At 41.9% G+C, this 23,532-nt stretch overlaps 1 protein-coding gene across 4 annotated transcripts in view; it reads right to left on the bottom strand.

The window, feature by feature from the left end:
* The window catches only part of DDHD1 (DDHD domain containing 1), a 70,394-nt gene that overhangs the window by 5,165 nt on the left and 41,697 nt on the right, over nucleotides 1-23,532 (bottom strand). For 3 of the 4 annotated variants that reach the window (XR_003991097.1, XM_030484046.1, XM_030484047.1), the window contains 5 exons: nucleotides 12,153-12,415; nucleotides 9,883-9,958; nucleotides 4,684-4,833; nucleotides 3,106-3,358; nucleotides 1,642-1,827 (listed from right to left, as the gene is read on the bottom strand). Coding sequence is in view for 2 of the 4 variants with exons in the window: in XM_030484046.1 (XP_030339906.1) it covers nucleotides 1,642-1,827; nucleotides 3,106-3,358; nucleotides 4,684-4,833; nucleotides 9,883-9,958; nucleotides 12,153-12,415 (928 nt within the window). In the remaining 2 variants the exon portion in view is untranslated. Of the gene's footprint in view, nucleotides 1-1,641; nucleotides 1,828-2,173; nucleotides 2,365-3,105; nucleotides 3,359-4,683; nucleotides 4,834-9,882; nucleotides 9,959-12,152; nucleotides 12,416-23,532 lie in introns of all 4 variants that reach the window. The other variant, XR_003991098.1, reaches the window with a different exon arrangement.

Raw genomic sequence — 23,532 nt, 5'->3', positions numbered from 1 at the left:
TCTTTAGAGGCTCTACAAGGAGACTACACCCAATATTACAAGCCCTTTCCAAAAACCAGCTGTCCCTACACAGCACTGGCCCTTTTAATTTCCAGATTATTCCAAATATATTTCAGCAGTTATCCTTTCATTTCAATGGCTGCTTTGATTAATATCACATTCAAAGCAATTTTCACTGCATATTTAACTGGGCCATTGGCTAACCTATTGTTAAGGCACTTTAGCGGTTAGAAAATCTCAATGAGGAGCAATAGAATAAAAAGGACAAAACTAAAAGCCTGCTTAGCTACAAAAGCCAAAACCCCATATTGAGTAAAAAAATGCAGCCATTTATCAAAGCTTTTCCAAGGAATTTTAATTCTTGGCTCAAAGAGCACATAAAGCACACAAGCGCTGTCCCGGTACTCATGGCACAGCAGCGCTTGGGGAATGACATCCCTTTGTGTTTTCACAGGAGTGTTGCACTGCATTGCAAATGCAGCGAGGAAAGGGAGTCAGAGCCTTCAAATACCAGGAGATGACCACAGTCATTTCCACTGAGACGCATATATTCAAAAACCCAGTTGCTCTGCAGGAAGGACGCCCTGAACGACTCCGTCTCCCTCTGACAAGAGGCCGTTACAGGAGCTTGGGAGGCAGCCAAACCCCACAAGCTGAGTGGCCGCCCTCTCAGAAGCAAATACTTTGGCTGTGGATTGCATCACTCAGTTTGCAGCCTCGCTGGCCTCCGCTCCACGTTCACCTTCTATGGAGCAGGGACAGGCTTTCAACAAAAAGAGATGCAGGAAGCGTGCAGAAAGCCCTGGACATGCCAACCCCCGCTCCCCCAAAAAGGACCTCATCGACAGCTCCACAATGTTCTCTGTTGTGCCACTGTTTTCCTCAAGTTTAAAACAAAGTCTCTGTTCTCAAATACTGACTTGGACAGGCTATCTGTTGAAACTAGCAGTGATGAACGGAGAGCAGTGTATCATATGAACGCTATCACAAGATGCAACATACTTGTGACTCCTTAGATTGCAAAAACCCCTCCTTGCAAGAGTGTCAATAAGAAGTTTACAAGTTTAGAAATAAAATCAAGTATGAATTTCTGCAAAGCAAGTACCTATACTTAAAAAACCCCAAAAATCTCCCAGCTGCTAAAATTTCACTTTCTGTTCTGGGTGGTTCAGATCAGGACAAGGGCAGCTTCTGCTTTCAGTCATATATGCCTTTAAATCCAGATTGCTTCAGAATTGCAAATGTATGGGGAAATTGAAATCATTTTACAATAAATGGTGACGGGATTCTCTGCAGCAATCATATTGCTTTTCCTAGGAACTACTGATATGCAGATATCTTTAGCCAAAACTCATACATGCATACATATATATATGGTGTACATGTATGTACAAACATACATACAGATAAACCTCCTTTAAAAGGAAAAAAGATTAAAGGGAGAACAAAGAGTCAGTCTTTGGACAGTCTTAAGAGACTCAAAAAGCAAGAACAGATTCAATATTTAACACTTTAGAGCAAACAAACAAAAGTAAATAGTGGCACATGTTGTTATGGTATTTCCAGCCTCCCACAACACACAGATGTAGCTCACTGAGGGTCTTGTCTCTGCAGGGTTTGGAAGGTGGACTCGTCACTAACCTGCGGGTTCGAGGAAGCTTGAGCTGCTGCTGGGCGGTAAAAGGGGCGCCCCAGCCGTTGTGGCCTTCTTGTCATCCTCCTCGGCTCCATCTTTTCCTGCCTCGAGTGTCTGTGGCGTGGTTGTACTAGGTCGACCAAATCTTGAAAAAAGCATCCCGCCGAGGCCCTTCCCAATACTTGCAGCTCCTGCATTCAGTGTGGAGGAAAAAAACATAAACAAGGGCAGCTAAATCAAATCACAAATTAAAATCACTGCAGCACCCATCAATTAGAGTCGAGTGACAGACGAAGGAAAACACTATTCATGCTTTTCTAGGGTGGGAACAGCTTATCTGACTTTAGTGTACACTGTTTATCATGAGACTAATCTAGCGTACAAGCAAAAACTATAATTTGGAAACTGTAGCTATGGGAAAAATACATAAGAACACTTCTGCAGCAAGAAATGTGGTACTTTTAAGGATATGTCATAATTCCTCTTTCACAAAAAGTCTAAGACTAGGACAAAAATGCTTTATAACAATGGTAGTACCTTTCGCACGTAAGAATCCCATCAGGACATTTAAGACATTCCTCTCATTAAGGGTCCTTATGTTGGCATCACCCTTATAGACATTTAGAAATGCTGTATGATCCTTTAAAAGGACTATTTTGGTTGCTCAGGAAGAGGGTTGTAAAAGTTAAGAACAGATATGTGATGTTTTCTCCCGACTTTGCTGCCACCTTATGGACAAGACATTTAAAGTTACTATAGTAACACAGCAAAAAGCAACCCTGCTTTGAAATATCAGGTATTTCTACTTAAGGACTAAACTGCTTTTATACACTTATTTGATTGGGAGGATTCCTGGCACTAGCCTTCTCCCAAATCTCACAGAGGGAGCTAAAGATAAGCCTTGAGTCAACAAAAACTGCAAGTGCATGCTCAAATATAAACTCCAGTGAAAGTGAATTTAAGCTCACTTAAACCAGTGCTTATTTTGAATCAGAAAGCTAGAAGGGGACAGACTTCATATTAAAACAGCCTGAATTTCCTAGTATGAAATAATGAGTTAAATGTAACTGTAATAGTTTACACAGAGTGATCTTTCTCCTATGTGCCAATACCAGACAATGTAGTCACAAAACAAGCTTTAATTGATTTTTTTTTTCCATGAAGTAGAGTGGAAACTATTAAATCACCAGGATGTAACTTCAGTAAGACAGACAACAATAAGACAGCAATAGTATAAACTCCCTGACCCACAACCTCTCCCTGCAAGCCTTGACTCTGGCATATGTAAACTATGTTTTCTTCAAAGTAAATGTCAGTTGGCATTAAAACAAGCCATGCAACTATACAGAACAAACTGAAACAGCCAGGAATAGTTTGCTTACGGTTGCATCTCAAACACCACACCACAGAGCAGTGAAGCTCAACAAGAAGGTCCTATATATAAACCAAAGGAAATAAAGGACAATTACCTAATATACTTGCTTTGCCTATCTTTGTTATAGACTTCCCATAGTGGTGTCGAACCATGACCGGTGAAGTAGATGGGCTTGGTACAGTTGACACACTTTCAGTATCGGTAACTGAGGTAGGTTCTTTTGTTGGATTGAGAAAACTTGGCTTCATACACTCATAAGGTAGAGGGTTTACAGTGCTGTACCAGTGGATCTGGATAGGTGAAATGTTGCTGTAGTGTTTCAAAATTAAAGGTTCTAATCTATAGGCCTGCAAGAATAATACAGAAAAGAAAATCCTGAGTATCAAGACTGAAAAATCGTATTTCCTTCCCATACAAAGTTCTCTCCAGCCCGAAATCCAAAATATCTGTAATGAGTGAAGCCTAGAAAGTGACAATATGGTGGTGTTATGTTCTGGTTCCCTTTTACTTTCACAGCCTAGAAGATATATTAGCTGCCCAGTTGCTTGTGGATTCACTTCTGCACATTTTTCTGCTATACTTCGACTACACATTATGAACACACAAGTTACTGTTAGCAGATGTTTGTTATTATGCATTGACAGAGCAAATTTAATTTAATTACAGTTAAGCTGATTCTGCACAACAGAGAGGGAGGAACTGGCTGTGTAAACATTTTGTTTGATGACTCTTCATTGATCCCTGTGCAAACCATGAATTGGTGTGCTTATTAAAAAAAATAATTCTATTGATTCTTTATTTTTCTTTGCTTACATAGATATAGAAAACCATTCTGCACTTCTTTATCTTAAAACTAAGTAAAATTACTATTTGCAGGGTGGGACCACAGATTGCAGCTTGACCAATTGTCCTAGATGTCCCAGAAAAATTCTGGTTTTGGAGTAGCTTGAGCTGAATGAGATCTTCGGATGAGCAGAACCAGCATGTTTGGATTTGGAAGTCTGAATATACCCAGACTCAGGTAGAGTTTATATACACAAAAGTATCCACGAATTACTATTCTACAGTCAGAATGAAATCCCAAATCAAGCTTGCATCAAAGAGGTTACCAAGGTGATGCAGATTCCAGCATCCTGCCTTTTGATAAGGGCAAACGCTGGCTGCCTATGGAAGCTACTACTCTCCCAAGTACTATCCCCCACTCTAACAATCTGTTACTCAGGACCCTTTGATTAAAAAACGGTGTCTTTGTTTTTCTACAGTATCTTACAAACTGCTTGTGAAACCTTTTTTAACAGCAGTACTATTTTAAAACAGATGATGCTTACTGGAAGTCAGTAAGTTAAACACAAGTTAGAACTTGACTGAGAAAGATTCTTTCTCATGTCTTTGGGGAAAAAAAAAGTGCAGAATAATCTTGAATCTCATGCTTATTGATATGAAAAGAGAAGCAAAGTGTATGGTACTTAACGCAATAATTGTAGGAACCATTATTTTACATTTACAAAACCCAAGACATTGCATGACAATCATTAACAAATAGTCCTCTGCTGGAACATACTCGCATTGTTTTGCACACATTGATTCACACACATTTGAAAACCACATATTATCACACAGCAGATGCTTAAAATAGTCAAGGTAAAAGCTTGCAACTGAGATTAAAACTCACCACTGGATCTGTTGGGTGAAAAATATTTAGTAAGCGGTTACAAATTGTTCTGGGCAGAATATGGTCTTGACTACCAGAGTTTCCTGGACGGATGCCACGCAATGCCAAAAACACTGCTAATGGAGATCCCATACAGAAGAAATTCTCAACCTAAGGAGAGATTTCATACACATTAATAAGGATGGAAATAATGCTTTCTAACATAACTGGTTTTGATTTGTGTCTTTCGACTGATTTCTCAGTTTCAGCTGAGGGCTTGTATAGTATCGGGAAGTGAAAATGAGGAAGACCATTATAACATACATATAACATAAATACTATAACATGAAGGTTAAATTTCCCATTTCCCTCTGATGTGAGAAGAGAGTTACATGCTGTGGTGCTATATAGCTGGAAAACTGAAAAACAAGTTGGATATTTGAACTGAAAGAGGTCTACCAACACTGGAAAGGCTGGAGCAAGAAGAATTTGGAAGACACTAAGGAAATGTGATGAGTTTCACATTGGTCATGAGTTTCTCATGAAAATTCCCAAAGCTTACCACACCTCCTTAATCTTACCCTAACTGAGTACTCCATGATTTGCTCTGCTATATAAACCCATCGAGGAGATAGAAATGGGTATTAAAGACAACCTAGAGAATACTTAGTCACACATGTACAGGCTGGTGCTATGTACAACCTCTTAAAAAAATCCCCACCTAATATTAAGTGAACAGAATTGTACCTGTCAAAAGTGCCACAATATCACACATTGGGAACTGCTACCCAAGAACAGGTACAGCACACTGAGCAACTCTGCGGGCTACTCTCACGTCATCCAAAGCTACTATGACTTTGCTCTAAAAGGACTGCCTCTAACACTGAGATGCAACTGAGTAAACCTGAACTGCAACTGCTAACCTATCTGGCAGAGGACACTGAAGATGCATCAGTGATAATGACTTTTGGTCACAACCAAACTTGGGCTAGGATTCAACAGTGACCTAGAGGTGAATGGCTTTGTACCCCATTACCAATCCTCAGACACTATCTCCTAGAAACATTGAATGTAAAACTCTAGTAAAAAATATTTTCATAAGTCAAAATTACTTTTTAACCTTTTGCTGTAGTTTAAATGCTGAAACCAGGACACCTTTAGAGTACCTCCTTTCATGAAAAACTAATTCTACCATTACCAGACCTTCACTGCAACTTTCCCAATAGTAATGCCCAGTTTGCAGGGCACTGGAACTGAGTGACTCCTAATGCACTGCTACTTAACCAGCAAGAGAAATTGCTGCATTCTTGCTAAGTGCACGTGAAGGATGCTTGGATTACCATGTGCCTTCCTTACATGTCAGCACATGGAGTGAGGGTGTAGAAATAATAGTCCGTTTCATCTATCAGATTCCAGCACTGCACAAAACATTCCTCCTCCTCTGACTTGGCACTGATACCCCTCCTCTTCCTTCTGAAAGAATGTGCAAGTCCCAACTCAATGGAAAAGAAAAAAAATCTAGGTCTTCAGCAAAGCTATCCAATGTCATACGCCACAAAGCACTGCTCTGTCATTTGCATTGTCACCCTAGCCCAGTGCAGAGCTGTTTTCCTTTCTTATAACTGAGCTTTACACAGACCCTTACATTTTCACAGTTTGGACAAAAAGCTTTCTCATTTTCAAATACAATAGAAACAGATATTCAGAGTGCAGTCCTTTAAACTGAATATGTAATCTTTAACCCTGTCCATCTGATATGTTAGAATTGAGAAGTACACAATTAGGGGTTTTCTGCTTCAGAAAGAAATCAGAAAGTGACTGTCAGCTTTCACTTGGTAGCAGATGCACAAAAGATTTTTTCAGGAATTCACCTTAGGCAAGTACAGACTAGGCAAAAATCTCAAAAAGGAAGTGGTTTCAGTTGTTACACAGCGCATGGCTTTTGTTCCATTGCCTCTATTGATGAACAAAAGATTAACAGTGTCCACAGACAGATGCTTTCTGCTAAGAGGGCAGTGTTCTTCTACATACACTGTTAAGTATTTTCTTACATGCACAAGCCTATCAACATGGTCTTCCAGTTCTGTAAACGCTTACAAAGTACCAACTGGTGGGTACCTTAACAGGTGGCACCAGACCAATACCAAAGCAGTGAACGCTAAAAATCCAAAGTAAGCCTTCCAAAAATAAAGTCCTTTAAATTACGGAATCACAGAATAGTTTGGGTTGGAAAGGACCTTAAGATCATCTAGTTCCAACTCCCTTGCCTTGGGCAGGGACACCTCCCACTAGATCATGTTGCCCAAGGCCCTGTCCAACCTGGCCCTGAACACTGTCAGGGATGGAGCAATGGAAATTGCAGCCATTAGACGACTCTCAACACTGTTGCAAAGTGGCTGAAGACTGCCATGTACTGAAACCTACTGGGAACAGGGGACTAAAATAATTCTAGAAAACATTTATTAATTTTGGTATTTCTCCTATAAGCAGCAGTGGGGCACTTCACATATATTCCTCTAAATGTTTAATAACAGAGAAGACATGTTGAAGAACATGACCTTTCAGGATAGCACTTTTCTGCTGGTTATGATTCATAAACTGCAGGCTTAATGAATTTATTTGTATTTTAAGCAGCAGCTGAGCCAAACAGTCATCCATTCAACTTAAGACTGCAGCATTTTCAGAATTAATAACAAAAAAAAGCTGAATGAGCCAACAGGAATGAGGCAGCACAGCTCTTTTGTGCATAGGTAAACGTGTGGGACAAATGAACATGTTTAGTGGCAATGTTAAAACAGAAGACGTAGAAGTTCTGTGTTGCGTTTCAGCCTGGAGGATTCCAAACATCCTTCCAGAGCGTGGAAATACAGACCTCTGCAGCAGCCTCTACCTGTTCCTGCACCCAGAAACATTCTGAAGCCTTAGCAGAGAAAAGGAACAGAGACTTGCATCAGTATTACACTGGGAATTTAACTGGATGGTTGCGTGTTAAACTACTGGAACGTTGCGTGGCACATTTCTGCATTCAATTTAAAGGCTTCCTCCTCCCAGATAAGGCTGCATGTCAGCATCCCGTTAAGTTCTCATAATTCTTGTACATGTGGTAAATCACCAGTATCTTATAAATAATTTGTGATAGTTGTTATCAACATTGACATCACTGTCAGATGATTCTCCATAGAAACCACAAGGTCATGTACAACCTGGAGCTTCTCCCAGAAATGGTTCTGTAACCCTGGGTGAATCTGGGAGTTCTAAGGAATCTTCAAGCACTTTGGGCCAGCACATTTGCAAGTCCAGATTTAAATGAATTTCTATCCCAGTATGAGGAAGCAACTGAGGTACGTGCTGCCCTCCTCTTCTCTACTGTGATGGAAAAATCACCCTACAACCTGCCGACCGACACCCAGCCTGACCTGAGCAGCGATCTGGGCCTGCCGGGTAACTCCCCCCAGTTTCTATAGTGGGCATGACGTGCTCTGGTATGGAATACCCCTTTGGCTAGTTTGGGTCAGGTGTCCTGTCTCTGCTTCCTCCCAGCTTCCTGTGCCCCTCCTCACTGGCAGAACATGAGACTGAAAAGTCCTTGATCAGGGTAAGCATTACTTAGCAACAACTAAAACCATCAGTGTGTTATCAGCATTGTTCTCAGACTAAAGTCAAAAACACAGCACTGCACCAGCTACTAGGAAGGAGAAAAATGACTGCTACTGCTGAACCCAGGACAGTCATCCAGGGAAGCTTAATTTGTTTCAGTCCATGAAAGAGGCAATACACTGACAGCAGCCTTTTTCATTACAGCTGTACATGCCTGTTTCATTGAGTAATACAGCCTAAGGAGATCAGTGACCAAAGACTCCAGTCTCCTGCATCACACAGACCAAAGTAAATTTGTGGATCAAGCATTTGTGGTGAATAGCAACTCATGATCAAACCAGAGGCTCTGTTCTGCCATGAAGAGTCAAGGTGCTGGTAGTGCACAAAGCAGTTAAGTTCTCTTTCAACAAGTTAGTCATGCTCAGTAAGCTGGACTGGCTTGCTGATGAGCAGTCATCTTTCAGTCATCCTGTTGAAATCCTTCCTCGGCAGAAGCACTTTGCCATCATGTTCATGGAAAGCCTCTCTCTTTTCGGACAGTGCTCTTATGGTGCTGTCTCAGGCACGGTACACTCCCCAGTGTAAAGCTTCACAGAAACAGAACATCTTCTTGCAGTAAGGGTAAGAAAAAGGATGCACTGCAATGGAAATTACCTAGCAGTAATTTAGATAGATTTCTTCCCCCTTTCTTTTCCCCTCCTTTCCAGCTCCTTCTAAAAAGCATCTGTTAAAAAAAAATTCTCAGTTTAAACAAAGCTGAGTGAAGAATAACCTTTCACAGAGCTAGAGGAGTTATCAGCCTGACTCCACCTTCCTCGATGGTAGAGATAATAGTGCAATACATGCTTTTAAAGCAGTGATGAAAAGGAAGAGGCTATGACAAATTGAATTATGGTTAGTTTTCTCTTTTTTATGGCTCAAGATTGACCTTGGCTTCTAGAAGTCCTTCTGAACTCAGAAGGAAATAAAAATGGCAAGTTAGGAAAGAATTGTTCTCATCTATCATGTCACATTTTAATGGCTTAATATTTCAGGATATAGTCGAGCAACTGGAAAGTGTTGCACATCCCACCAAGAAGCCAGAAAATGCCTTTTCCCAATGACAAGAAATTCTAGCAATTTGTACAGCTGATTAGCAAGCAATCTGTTTCATGAGACACAAAGCAACTTGTGCTGTCAGACCAGAATAACTTGGAAGGAAAATCCACTGCTGGAGGAAATTCAATCAGATTTGCTCAGAGATGTGACATGTTAGAAGGAATCCCCAAGGAAAATGGGTTAGTCAACAAAGTAGAAGTGAAATTGTTTAAGATACGCGATTAATGTAATTTGCCATATGGCTTTCACCTTCCCACACAGTTGTATGTGCATGTGCAATATATTAACAATCTATATATAGGTTTATATATTTACATATAAACATACGTATTTGTAATAAATAGTGATATATGAATACATACATGTTTACACACATCTACACACACTTCAACTAATACATTAAAATTATTCTACCAACATTATGTCTAGGGACATAGAAAAAAAGACTAAGTAGAATAACTCTTATTGCAGGTGCATTTTTACAGGAAGTAGAACATTCAGGAAAAACCTCTCAAACATACATACCTTAAATTTTAAGACAGGTGGTTCTGATATGGTGGATGCCTTTAACCCACGTAACCTCTCTCTTATCTCTTGCAACCTAGAAAATACGAGATCTTTCTGAGATCCAATAAAAAAATGTAGCTTTAACCTCTCTGATCCAAACAGGCATTCCTGTGGAGTTCAGCAGTTTTGTCTGCTGGGAAGAGAGAGTGATGGTGTCAGTATTTCTTGGAGGCAGCCCAACTGATTAAAAACCAATGTATGTGAAATCCTGTTTCTCTGACCACAGAAGGAATCAATCAAGACATGACCATTTCCTTGTTGACCACACCAAGCATCTGCCCACCCTCCTTCCTCAGGAGTAGGTGACTCACCTCCTGTTTCCTTGGTGGTTTTGCAGCTAAATCACTGTTTTCTTTTTTTTTTTTTTGTTATTTTTTCTTTGCCTTCCCCCCGCCCCCCCCCCAAACAAAGCTGCAGGAAACTCCATGGCCCAAGCATTATGGAGTTCTGTACTGCGGTGGAGTATCTGGAGGATAGTGTCCTACCCTTTCAACTATCATTAAAAAAGGTTGTTCACCTGTTGTTCTACTTTGCCTGAATTTAAAAAGCAGCTACAATATAAAACATTCATATGGTCTGACAAAACTGTCCCCAGTCCCAGCACTAGAACATTATGCCCTCTTCAGAGCAGGAAAACACCATTTCCTCAAGTTCCACAAAAGCATTATGTAAACAATTACACTAAACTTAACCTCTGTCATCTGATTAGAAAGAAGCAAGTCTGGAGCTGAAACTTCCCAAAGACTTCCCAGTACTTTCAAAAACATTTGTATGCTTTAACAAACACGAATCAGTCTTAAATAAGAAGGCATGCAGAATTCTTGACTCTTGTGAACTGTTGTCAGAGGTTTACAATACATTTCACATGCTGTATGTTATTCTACAGTGTAGACTATTTATACATGCTACGACACGCTCTACTTAGACATAAGCATACCCAGAAATCCACTATGTGTTTGCCAACCATACAACACTAGAAATTCAGAAGTTACAGAAAGTCAATGATATATATTCTATCATTTCAGACCGAATTGCACTAAGATGGCTCACAAAACAGAGAGCAACTATACATACAGAAGTGCCAGTATCAAATAATACTTGTACTACTGCAGATGCAACCTGAAGCACTTCCCTAATGAGCTGGAGCATGAGCGTGAAAATACTAATTTTCCACTGCTCATATGCTAGTGATATGCCTGAAGGGTCATCTTACCACTGGACAACTTCATTGGGTTTCTTACTTCACTTCTCTCAGGAATATTGCACTTTATCCAGCCTTGCAGCTGACAGAGATGTCCTGTACCAATCCCCAATTACCACATAGTGATTTCCAGCACAGCAGGAGATTTGATGCTATATTAATGCTTCCAAAATACCACCAATACTAAGATAGTTTTCAAGAAGGAATAAAAAAGAACTGTGATCATGATTTATCCTCACCTCCTACTTGAAACATTGAATCTCAAGTCACTATTGTTAGATTCTCTACCTATGGGTGTCTCATTAGCACCTCAATACCCAAGTCAGGACGGGGACGTCACCTTAACACTGCGGAGATACCATGATGATCTGCAAGGTCCCCTAACACTGAGAATCCGTACTAAAACTTGCAAGGCACTGAAACTGAGATCCTGTTTGTCACACTGGACAGTGCTGCTTTGTGCTCCAAACAGCACAAGCATTTCTATATGACAGCAGGAAGCAGCTAGTAAATGAACCGCAATGGAGTAGCAACCCTGTAAGCTCAATTACAACAATTACAATATCTGTATCTAGCTGGTGGAGCTCAATTTCCAAGCTGACCCTACGAGAAAACTTCTTATTTTCCCCTAGAAACTTGGGAATTCACTGCTCAGGTTCAGCTCAGTATTACAGCTCACTGCTCACTTGCAAGCTACTTTGTTGTGTTTCCCCTCAAGTATCTGGAGGGCTAATAACCTGACCTTCTCCTTTCTTCCTGGCTATGATCTGCTCCCAGTGCATCTGGCCAGTGAGCAGTAGCTAGTTGCTTGGTTCTGATACAGTCCCATGTGGCTTCAGAGCTCCTATTAGTACCAGCTCTCTCTGCCTGCTCGATCCTCTGTTTAGCATTTATCATTGCCATTCAGCACCAGCAGAAGAACATCAGCCGCAAAAGGTAACAAGCATGGTGGGTTCTTGCAAACACTCAAAGGGCATCATCTGGGGATGTGGTTTTCTCCTTTAACAATTAGAAGTGGATGCATTACCGGTTTTTAGTTATGTGAAGTTCTTCAAGTAAATGTTGCTCCTCATAGCTCATCCAGCGGTCTTGAAGCTCCTCCTCTTCCTTCTGCAGCAAGTGTTCATAAAACCTGACGGGGTTCCAGCCAGTCATGATGTCGTAGGTGATGACACAGCCCAGCGAGTGGGACACAATTGAGACTTTCCCTCCTTTCTCCTCAAACTCTGGATTCCGGGCACAGAAGAGTGTGTATAGCCGGTTCAGCTCCTGCTGCAACCCTTTCACCAGCTGTTTCAAGAAGATAAGGAAAGAAATTTTAATATCAACATCTTATTACTCCTGTTCATATATGTTCATGTACTACAGCGACCAACTTCTTGAACATGCATCTAGGATAAGGTTGATGGTCCGTTCACTTAGGCTGGGGAGATGAGCAAAATCCTATGGTGAGTAGCAACAGCTTGGTTGGCTGTCACTGGCTCCTGTGGTTCAACTCTCCCCTCCAGACTCAGCAGCAACCACCACACATGACAATTAGTGACCTTAGAATTGCTACACTACACAGTCCAAAGCGTTAAATTGAGATAAACCCTTAAACAAATGACATCTGTGCTTAAAGTACTTCACAGTATTCTCTAAGGTGAGCAATAGCAAGGTACTTGGCTTTCAGTAGCATTCAATTAGCACAACAGTGACTATTAACACAGGTGTATTTCCCTTCTTGCTTGTTTCTCCCCCAGTTTCCCTACCTTTTCAGAGCACTGAATGTTTCTCCCATGTCAGAAATTCATCTCCTTTTTTAACCTAAGAAGGCTGGAAGGAGCCTGAGCCACACATGATCTGGAATCAGCTCACATCTCTGCCACAAACTTGGCACATAACCCTAGACAAGTCATACTAGCTTTTCTCCATTTATCAATGCGAGCAACAGAATTCCTACTTCAGTGTAGGGGGCTGGGAAGATAAATCCACTAAAATGAATACGTACAGATACTACACTGACAGGCTAAATGGGCTCTGGGAAAATATCCTCAAATTGCTTTTAGATCTCTGTGAAGCATACTTGAGCTCATCAAGTCTTTCATTATTCTTCCCACTGCTTGGCTACAAGGAAATGTAGCTTTCTATCCTACCTTCCCTCCTACCATACTGCACATATGTAATTTCTTCCAAAAGAATTAGAATGAAATTATGCTGCTGAAGAATAAAAAGCTTCATCTCAGGCAAAAGGAAGATACCGGAGGAGAAAAGGCACAAATGAGACACATAGATCCGTAATTTAAACATTTGCTATAAACAATGCTAAGAAAACAATTTTCTGGCTGTAGGCTTCTAGGAGATGTTTGGGGCAAAAACCAGGAATGCAACATGGTTCTCAAACATCATAGACTAATCCTATAGTACTGCTGCAACAAAAATATATTGGTCCTATGTTGATTAAGTCTCTGAGAGGCTTATCTGCTTCAAATCCTGCATCTAGGGTACATACGCATGAAAATGACCAGATTCATAGAAAGCATATTTTAGAGAGAAATGTTGGAAAACATCAGATTTAGGATCTAGACAATATGAAAAAGGCCACTTTGCTTGTGAAACTCCACACAGTAGCTGAGCAATGCTTCCAGGCTATGGCACAGAGGACAAACAAGAAATTGCAAATCACTCCCTTGTTAGCAACAGGAAATTAAAGCTCCAGAACATGTAATTTGAACATGATTTTTCAAGACCCTGAATCATTAGTGAATATAAATATGAATGGCACAGACTGTCAGTGTTTGATACACATTTTACTGAGTGAGAATCCACACATCAAACCCTGTGCCTAAAGCACTGTGAAATGATTAACAAAGCCTCGCAACAGCTTAGAGAAACAAGTATCAGAATACCCATTTTCAAGTATTTTTGACTGTGATGCTGCCTATTCTTGCACTTGGCTCTATACAGACTTTGGCTACTACTTTCACACATGAACACATGCGCAGTTGGAACTGAAAATAGAAATCAGAACTAGCTTTGGTTGGCTGGCATTTTCTACATTTAAAAAGGTCTTGATTAAAACCTTGAACAAAATAGCAGGGATCTGTTGAAATCAAAGGGTTTTGGGATTCCTGCCAGGAGCTCAGTGAAACAAGAGAATGCTGATATCCACCATAGAGCGTGGGACCCCAGCCACACAGTGGGTACTCTGGATGGACAGGCTTCAGAGTCAGCAGTGTAAAAAAAAGCCAAGCAAACTACTCCTGGACTCATCATGGCTTCCAGCATCTGTCAGTACATCAGGGAGATGAGTAATACCATCTGGTTTGGAAAAAAACCCCATATTAATATATCCCAGTGCCCTCAAATATTTTCTCTGGTGGGAAAAGATGCACGACTAGTCATCTACTTCTCTCTGCTTCTTGCTGCATAAAAGATATCACTGCCAATGTCCTTCACAACTTGCTCAACAGCCCTGTAGCCTATTTCCCTGGAAAAGCAGATATCTTCTAGGAAGATATCATCCACAGCCCATAGGCACAGCGCAGGTTATGTAATCTTCTGGCATCATGGCATTTCATTACAAAGGTCTTGTTTCTCTTGCAATCAGGGGGCATAGGACAGAATATTCTGGATAGCCCAACCCTATTTTTTAACTGTCCTGGTCCTTAAAAACATGCTGTTACTGAGACAGCAACTAAGAAACTGTGCATGAATTTCCAAATAGCTGCATATTTCGAAGTCTGCAAACCAGAGTCCAAGCATTTAACTCAACTAAATCATCTGATCGAGATTGGTTTAAAACTCTAAATCATTGGTTATCTAACTTAATTGTAGAGTAGAAGGTCTGCAGTAATAAAGCCTCCAGATTTTCAGGCACCATGAATGGTCTGGTTTGCTGCTACGAGAGAAAGAGAAGCCCTCCACCTGCAGTGAGTACTTAAGGATGTATCTATCTTGCCAACAGTTCTGCATCAGTACCAAGATTAGAAACTGAACATTTTGGTATAGAGTAAGGAAAAAGAAAAAAAAAAAAAAAAAGGAAAAGAAAAGCATACTCATTTTAAGTCCCAGCTAAAAAATTATTCGGTTAAGCAGTATATAACTGCCTGCAGGTCCATGGGGTCTATTACTGTCATTAGGAAGCACCTGCTGTTTCTGCTGGAAAACAGGAAAGCAGGAATCATCCAGGAAAAAAAAAGTGGAACAGCGTTCCAGAAAGGAATGCAACATGACCAGACCCCTCTCTATCTCGCCATCTCTTGCCTCCTCCCTCCAGGCTGCCACCTTATTTTGGGGACCAGTAGTGCTGAACGTCCAGAGCCATGTCTCCAGCCCTCACAACAGTGCTGGTCTTTGGCAGCTCCCCAAGCAGGTCTTTTCCAGACAAAAAGGGTAAAGTTTCCTTGAGTTTCTTCCCAACCCATATCACCATCTCCTAAGGCTTCTCCAACAGACTAAGCAAGCTCAAATATCTCATGAAAGAATAAATGTAGCAGCAGGAGGCTGAGTAGGTTGGTTTTCCCCTGCACAGCTGCTCCCACAAACCCTGCTTGCTGCTCTGAGTGCTAACCTGCTGGCTGCTCTGCTCTGCTTCATTACACTCAGCTCTTCCAGAAGGACCAGTAAAACACGGCAAGCTTACGTGTTTGTTACTGAACAGACCAAACCACCATAGCAAAGGGAACACTTCGTATTTCTTCAAAAACCAGCCATATCAAATCCCTTTCTCCCAGTTGACCTTTCTACCACAGCATTAGTTTACCATCAGCCTGAGGAAACAGCAATATTTCAAAGAAAAGTAAAATCTTTGCCTTAGAGTACCTTCCAGGGATCTTATTTTCTTTCCTAGAAAAGTCCCTTTTCCCTGTTCTGATTTTTAGGGAAAAATTCCCTAAGCACTTTTTGCAGACCAACTGTTTCAGTACAAAAGTTTTGTGGATGATTAAAATGCTACAAGCCTTACAGATACATGACTGCAAACACTCATAGATACCCAGAGAAAATGAAATACAAATAAAGCAGGACTTTACTGAAGCCTTTAATGCAACCACATTTCTGAGAATGATTTTATGGCAAGTCATAATCAGGCACATGAAGCACCCCACAATGCTCAGGCTGGGGAGAGAGCCCTTATGTACTATCGAATTTTCAGACCTGCTCAAGCCACAGACACTCCAGACAGGCTGTGATACAGACTGACATAGCAGCATCCGAGACCTGGACGTGCCCCCTGTATGTTCTACACTGGTCTCAAAGGGCAAGGGAGAGACTTGATTTCCAGCAGTCAAAGACCTCAGCAAAATGGGAGGAATGGAGAAAAAATGCCACCGGACAACTCAGCTGTTCTCCTGTGAAGCTCTTCTGGGATTGTGTTTCATTTCTGCTTCATGAAAAAGAGACTGATTACTAGCCTACTAGTTGCCTGAAGCTCCCTTTATCAGCTGAAGTTTTGCCATGCAGGAAACTCAAGACCACAGGATTAAGTTGCTCAGAAGTCATCAGTTTATACTCTGACAAACTGAGGTTAAATGCTCTATGCCCTTCACAAACCAAATTAAAGGCAGAGTAAGGAAAGTCTTTCTGCACATTCATGGAGAGCCACCATGACAGCCGTGCAATTTCACGGGAAGCCAAAAACCAGACTGCTGACCAAGAAACAGGCTGTTGGACTTGATCAGGCTAAAAATCCTCTATGTTTTCCAGCTGAATGCCTGCTTGGCATATGGCTTCCAAGAAGTCAAAGAATAACAGCTCATCTGTTCCACCCATTCAGGAATCCTGGTGGCAAGGGCATGTGTTTTCAAAGGACAAGATGAGAGTCTGAATCAGATGAGACATGCCACTGTCACCTGAGGCAGAAGGAGCTGCGGCAAGGCTAATAATGAGAGCAGAAAGATCATGTCTTTAACCACCTCTTTGGTAGTGCGTAAGCCTGAACTGCTGGATCATAATGGGGAGCAAGTAATTGTGTACGCAGTGAAACATAAACATCTGCTGTCTCTCTCAGCTGAAACCCTTTTGTGCGGAACTTTAACAGCATTCTGTGTTGAGCTGGGAAAAAACAAACCTCTCAATCCCTGGCACCAGCATACAAAACAGATGTTCATTCCTCCTCTGATGCAAAAGCAGCCTTGCAATACACCATCATAAATAAGCATGCCTGTTTTCTTGCAAAAAGAAGGGAAGTTGGTTTTGTGCATGGTGGACAAACAGACACCTCCTGGACCCACACCAAGGAGTTTCAGGCTGTCCTGGTTTCAGCTGTAACAGTTAATTTTCTGCCTAGTAGCTGGTGCAGTGCTGTGTTTTGGCTTCAGTCTGAGAACAATGCTGCTAACACACCGATGTTTTAGTTGTTGCCAAGTAGCCTGATCAAGGACTTTTCAGTCTCTCATGCTCTGCCAGTAAGAAAGGGCGCAAGAAGCCGGGAGGAAGCAGAGACAGGACATGTGACCCAAACTAGCCAAAGGGGTATTCCATACCACAGCACGTCATGCCCAGTATATAAACTGAGGGGAGCTACCCAGAAGGGACAGATCGCTGCTCAGGTCAGGCCTGGTATCAGTCAGTGGGTGGTGAGCAATTGTATTGTGCATCACTTGTGATTTCTTCTCTTGCTGTTTCCTACTATTATTATTGTTATTATTGTTCGTATTCTTTCTATTATCACTATATTTTACTTTATTTTAGTTATTAAACTGTTCTTATCTCAACCTGGGGGGCTTTACATTCTTTCAATTCTCCTCCCCATCCCACCAGGAGGTGGGGAAGGGGGAGTGAGTGAATGGCTGCATGGTGCTGAGTTACTGGCTGAGTCTAAACCATGACACAGGCAGGAGGAAGAACTTCACCCCCCACTCGTTCTGGTGGGCAGATTACTGGGTTCGAAGGGGCTTTTCAGTGCACACCAAACATACCAGGGTAGAAGAATAACATTTTCTCCTCAATATCCAGGAAATGAGGTTTTTCAAGAAAAGAAGGAGTACAAAGCCTCTGCTGGCACCTTAAGCACAGAAGTAACACAGAGCTTGCACTGCTCTTGCTCAAATCCTCAATGACCCGCTTGCTGCCAAGACTTGGATATAGCACTGCCATCCCAACTTCTTTGATCTGTCAAAGCCAACAAAAACACTTACTCTCCTGTTGGGCTATGCTGATTGTCCTCTTCTTAGAGTGCTCTCAGCTCTGACCATGCCCTTCCTGTAACATTCAGAGGTCCTTTCTCTCTGCTGTCTCTACAGGGCCCTCACCCACTGGACAGCTTGAAGTCCAAGAGGAAAAAAAAAAATAACAGGCAGCTACATATGAAAAGGGAGTGCAGACAACTTGACCTCTGTGATCCCTCCAGCTTGAATAGTGTGACTGTTTTGGTAGGCTTTATGGGAAAGGAATTTTAAGGAGATCTGAGGAACTCTCAGTTTTTTGCAAGTGACTCCCTCCAAATGTCAAGAAAACTTCAGGAGAAAGTACAAACTCACTTGAAATTCAGCAAGCAGGCAATAAGAAGGTGTGTGAGCCAACTGGAGGTAGAACGAGGTCCTTAAAACCAGTGAAAAAGCTGCAGCTCAAGGATGGATTGTAAAGGATCATGAAAGCAAAGACAAGGAGTGTTTCCTTACGTGAACCAGGAGAACATGCCAACACAATGCAGAAATGGTAAGACTGTTAACCCTCTAGAATACAACAGGCGTCGCGTTCCCTGACGGCATCACTGATGGATACCAGAAGAGTGTCACAACAACAGACGGAGAGGCCAGAACTTAGCTGTCTGAACAGACAGGAATGCCTGCGTGTCTTAGTGACATTACAGAAAAGGATCTGAGGATCTGCCCAGACCTGAGTCTCTCTCAGTACTCCTCTTGCTGTAGAAAAGCTGAGTCTAACCCACTTCCAACCAAGTCATGACATTCAAGACTAAGTTTAAGTTCAGAGAGAACCAGTAACCCATAACTTTATAACTGAGAATACATTCAAGGACAATCAAATAAATTAAACCAGCCATGAAAGTGCTGCCAAGCAGCTCCTTGACTATTAGGCTCAACAGAATAAGCAAAACCAGTGTTAAGATAGTCTTCAGGTAAAAATTTCCTGCCTCACATCCCTCTCATTTTCAAACACACATAAAACAGTTGCCTTTTATTGCTGAAAGGTGTGCATAAGAGCAGGACATTTCCGTTGCAAAACCTCATTATCAAAGACAGATGATGAAAGCTCTAGAAAAAATTAATATGTCTGCATTTCAAGAGTATAGTCATCAGTTCTCCTTTTTAATATCCATAATAGCAAACCATCAAGCCATTTCAATTGAAGTCTGTCCAAGGGAGCAATGCTATGTTGGTTGCATCACACTGCATTCCTGTGGCCTCCTACAGCCTGTAATGTCCTTCCAACACCAAGCCCACAGCCACCACATCCCAGACCCTGGCTTCTTTGTTGCCTTTCCTCAACTGGTGGTACCTACCACATTTTCCTGCTTTTCAGAAGTGGTGCTAAATGTTCCATGATCTTGGGATGATGGATGTAAATAATATTTATCCTGTACTAAAGGCATTTCCTGCCAAGACATATATCAATAATTTACAGAATTACAATCAGCCTGCACGTAAATACAGTGAAGATCAGTAAAATAAGCACTTGGATATAGCACTGGATATAATAACAGTGACACACTAAATTTAGTATTTACTAATGACGGTGACAACACTAAATTTACTATACATGGATTAGTCTTTTAAATCTCTGTAACAGCTATTTGTTATTAAAGAAATAGGAAGCTTCAGTGACAGAGATGTGAAACAAAGTCACCCACTGAAGACATGAAAACCCAAGATCACGTTACCATAGATGGCACTAGCAAGGTCAGAATTAAAATGTGAAATGATTGTTCATTTAGAAATAGGCATGTGTGCATTAAGATACCAATTTATTGCTCTTCCTGATTATCTGTATAATGTTTAAAGAGGGATTCAGGACAGTCTGTGGACCACTGTACAGATGAGGACCTGCACTGCACAGTTCACCTGCAGCCAACACAAATGCCACAGCTGAATCTTTTAGCTGCAGGCATCCTTGAAAGTGAACTCTGAGACCAGACTGCTATGTTCATAGGGCTGCACTGAATTATTAATACCTGCCTGCTATCACATTACATGTCAGAAATCAGAGGCACCTTTTGGATATTCTACCATGCTGCAGAAGAAACAATACTTGAAATCAGAGAGGAGGTCATCCCCCATGCTCCTGTAACAGCAGAGCAATTCAGCTGCATCTGAAACAGTTCTCTGCCCTCGCATGTGAAAGCCAATACGACAAGGCTTCTTTCCCCTTGAAAGAAGATAGCGCTTACCCACTTGCAAATACCTCAGTGAGTTGTTTAAAGAGTGGTCAAAAGCTTTAAAGTGGCAGTTATGTTACTTCCAGATGTGGGGAAAATCCTTGGAAGTAGAAAGAAAATTCATATCAAAGTACTGTTGAGTGCTGTCAGATGAATAGCGGCTTTACTCTTCTCTAGGTTGAACTCATGGCATTGCTCAATTTATTTCACAAGGGCACAGCAAAGTTTAATTAGCTCTTTTTGAGATACTTTCAGAATTTCTGGATGGAAAGTGTTAGGAGTGCCCACAGCATACAAAGAATTGTGTTGGCACAATGAAGTGGCAAGCAGGAATACTAATTCTAAGGACACGTGATTATGCGAATACTTGAAGACAAGGTTACAAGGTTCATTTCCACGCTGGAATGAGCACTCAGAGCAAAGTGCGACACTGAACATGGGAAAAAACCCCAACTTTTTCCAGAAGAATGCTCAGTTTGATACAGTTGCATTTAAACTCTGCAAAGTTAGGTCACACAATATAAAATGGGATAAGGAAGAGTAACAAAAAAAACCCAACCCAAAACAAACTCCAGACCAAAACAAGTCTCCTTTCTGCAGGTAAAGGCAAAATAAGAGGTGAAAAAACTTTACACAACTCCTAACCAAGTGAGCAGAATTAAACAAGAAGTCGCATCCCTGACAACTCACTGGCAGAACACAAACTCTGTAGCTGAATGAACAACAAGAAAACCATCCCAAACATTATGACTGCAATAACAAAGATGCATTTTAGAAACCTGTTCTTCAAGGTTTTAACACTTCGTTTGAAATAGCACTTTCATTTTTTGGACAAATACTTGCAATTCAGATTGTACAACTTGGCTTTGAGAAAGTTACAAGGTTTATCAGTGCACTCTGAAGGTATGATTAACTTGTGTGTATTGTTGCAAACATTTCAAGAAAATTCACTTGATTTGGTGAAAAAATTAACTTAGTCTTTTGTAATCAGATCTAAGCACAGCCACAACACACTCATTCCATTTGTCAATTCTTGTACCTGAGGGATGGTGATAAACCTGCAAAACTACTGTTCTATTGAGCAAGGAATTTAATTGTTCATGCATTGTGGGCCAGCATACTTGAACTTCATTCACTAAGCTGCTTCCCATAAGATGCCCACAGCATGCCAAGCCTCTAATGCAGCTTTAAAATAAATAAATAAATAAATAATAATTAAAAAAAAAACTATTTTAAAGCTGCCAGGAGTTTTCATCACTTGCCATGACAGTTCTTGCTGGCCTCAGTTCCACATCAGCCAGAGAAACCCTATACACAGTGGAGAACCCAGGAGCCCTGAACAATGAACTTCCCATTACTGAGCGACAGGAGAGGCACACCTTTTACATACCTACTGCCCATGTTAAAAGGCTTGTAGTGATTTCACCACCACTGCTGCTATCAGGAAAAGAAGTGTTCTTAGGTAGTTTAGGTTTGAAATGAAAGGTAGCATCAAATCCCCATATAAACTTGGAAAGTCTCTCTCTCCCTACCCCAGTCTAACCATGCACAGAGCACCAAGGCTGCAAAAAGATTACCACTACTCCATACATAATGTAGTCAATACAGAAAAAACTGCAATTCCTGTAGAAACTAATCCTACAACATCCCCACAGGGGTTTCGCAGTGTGATAAGACAAAGGATGCTACTGAGGTGATGCACTGCACATGCAAGGTCAGGTTGGATGGGGCTAGGAGTAACCCGATCTAGTTGAAGATGTCCCTGCTCATTGCAAGGGACTTCAACTAGATGTATTTTAAAGGTCCCTTCCAACCCAAACCATTCTGTGTCTTACAGGCTACTTTACAATTTATTCAAGGCTTTTCCCCTCTGATGAAATCCATCTGCGGGTCCTGAAGGAGCTGGCAAATGAAGTTGCTAAGCCACTGTCCATCATATTCGAAAAATCCTGGCAGTCAGGTGAAGTTCCCGATGACTGGAAGAAGGGTAATATAACCCCCATTTTCAAGAAGGGGAAGGTGGAAGACCCGGGGAACTACAGACCAGTCAGTCTCACCTCTGTGCCTGGCAAAATCTTGGAACAGTTTCTCCTGGAAAACATGCTAAGGCACATGAAAAACAACGAGGTGATTGGTGACAGCCAACATGGCTTCACGAAGGGGAAATCCTGCCTGACCAATTTGGTGGCCTTCTATGATGGAGCCACGGAACTGATGGACAGGGGCAGAGCAGTTGACGTCATCTACCTGGACTTGTGCAAAGCGTTCGACACTGTCCCGCATGACATCCTTGTCTCTAAGTTGGAGAGACATCAATTTGATAGATGGACCACTCGGTGGATAAAGAACTGGCTCGATGGCCGCACGCAAAGAGTTGTGGTAAATGGCTCGATGTCCAGCTGGAAACCTGTAACGAGTGGTGTCCCTCAGGGATCGGTGTTGGGACCGGTCCTGTTCAACATCTTTGTCAGCGACATGGACAGGGGGATGGAGTGCGCCCTCAGCAAGTTTGCCGACGACACCAAGCTGTGTGGTTCGGTTGATACACTGGAGGGAAGAGATGCCATCCAGAGGGACCTTGACATGCTTGTGAGGTGGGCCGATGCCAACCTTATGAAGTTTAACCAAGCCAAGTGTAAGGTCCTACACCTGGGTCGGGGCAATCCCAGGCACTGCTACAGGCTGGGCAGAGAAGAGATTCAGAGCAGCCCTGCAGAAAAGGACTTGGGGGTGTTGGTTGATGAGAAGCTTAACATGAGCCGGCAGTGTGCACTTGCAGCCCAGAAAGCCAACCGTATCCTGGGCTGCATCAAAAGAAGCATGACCAGCAGGTCGAAGGAGGTGATCCTGCCCCTCTACTCTGCTCTTGTGAGACCTCACTTGGAGTACTGCGTACAGTTCTGGTGTCCTCAACATAAAAAGGACATGGAGCTGTTGGAGCGAGTCCAGAGGAGGGCCACGAGGATGATAAGAGGGCTGGAGCACCTCCCGTATGAAGACAGGCTGAGAGAGTTGGGGCTGTTCAGCCTGGAGAAGAGAAGGCTGCATGGTGACCTCATAGCAGCCTTCCAGTATCTGAAGGGGGTCTACA

Source organism: Strigops habroptila, chromosome 4 (assembly GCF_004027225.2).
Source record: "Strigops habroptila isolate Jane chromosome 4, bStrHab1.2.pri, whole genome shotgun sequence".
Classification (NCBI taxonomy): domain Eukaryota; kingdom Metazoa; phylum Chordata; class Aves; order Psittaciformes; family Psittacidae; genus Strigops; species Strigops habroptila.
The sequence above is the reverse complement of the archived record's forward strand: the minus strand, read 5'-3'. Positions and strand labels throughout refer to the sequence as shown.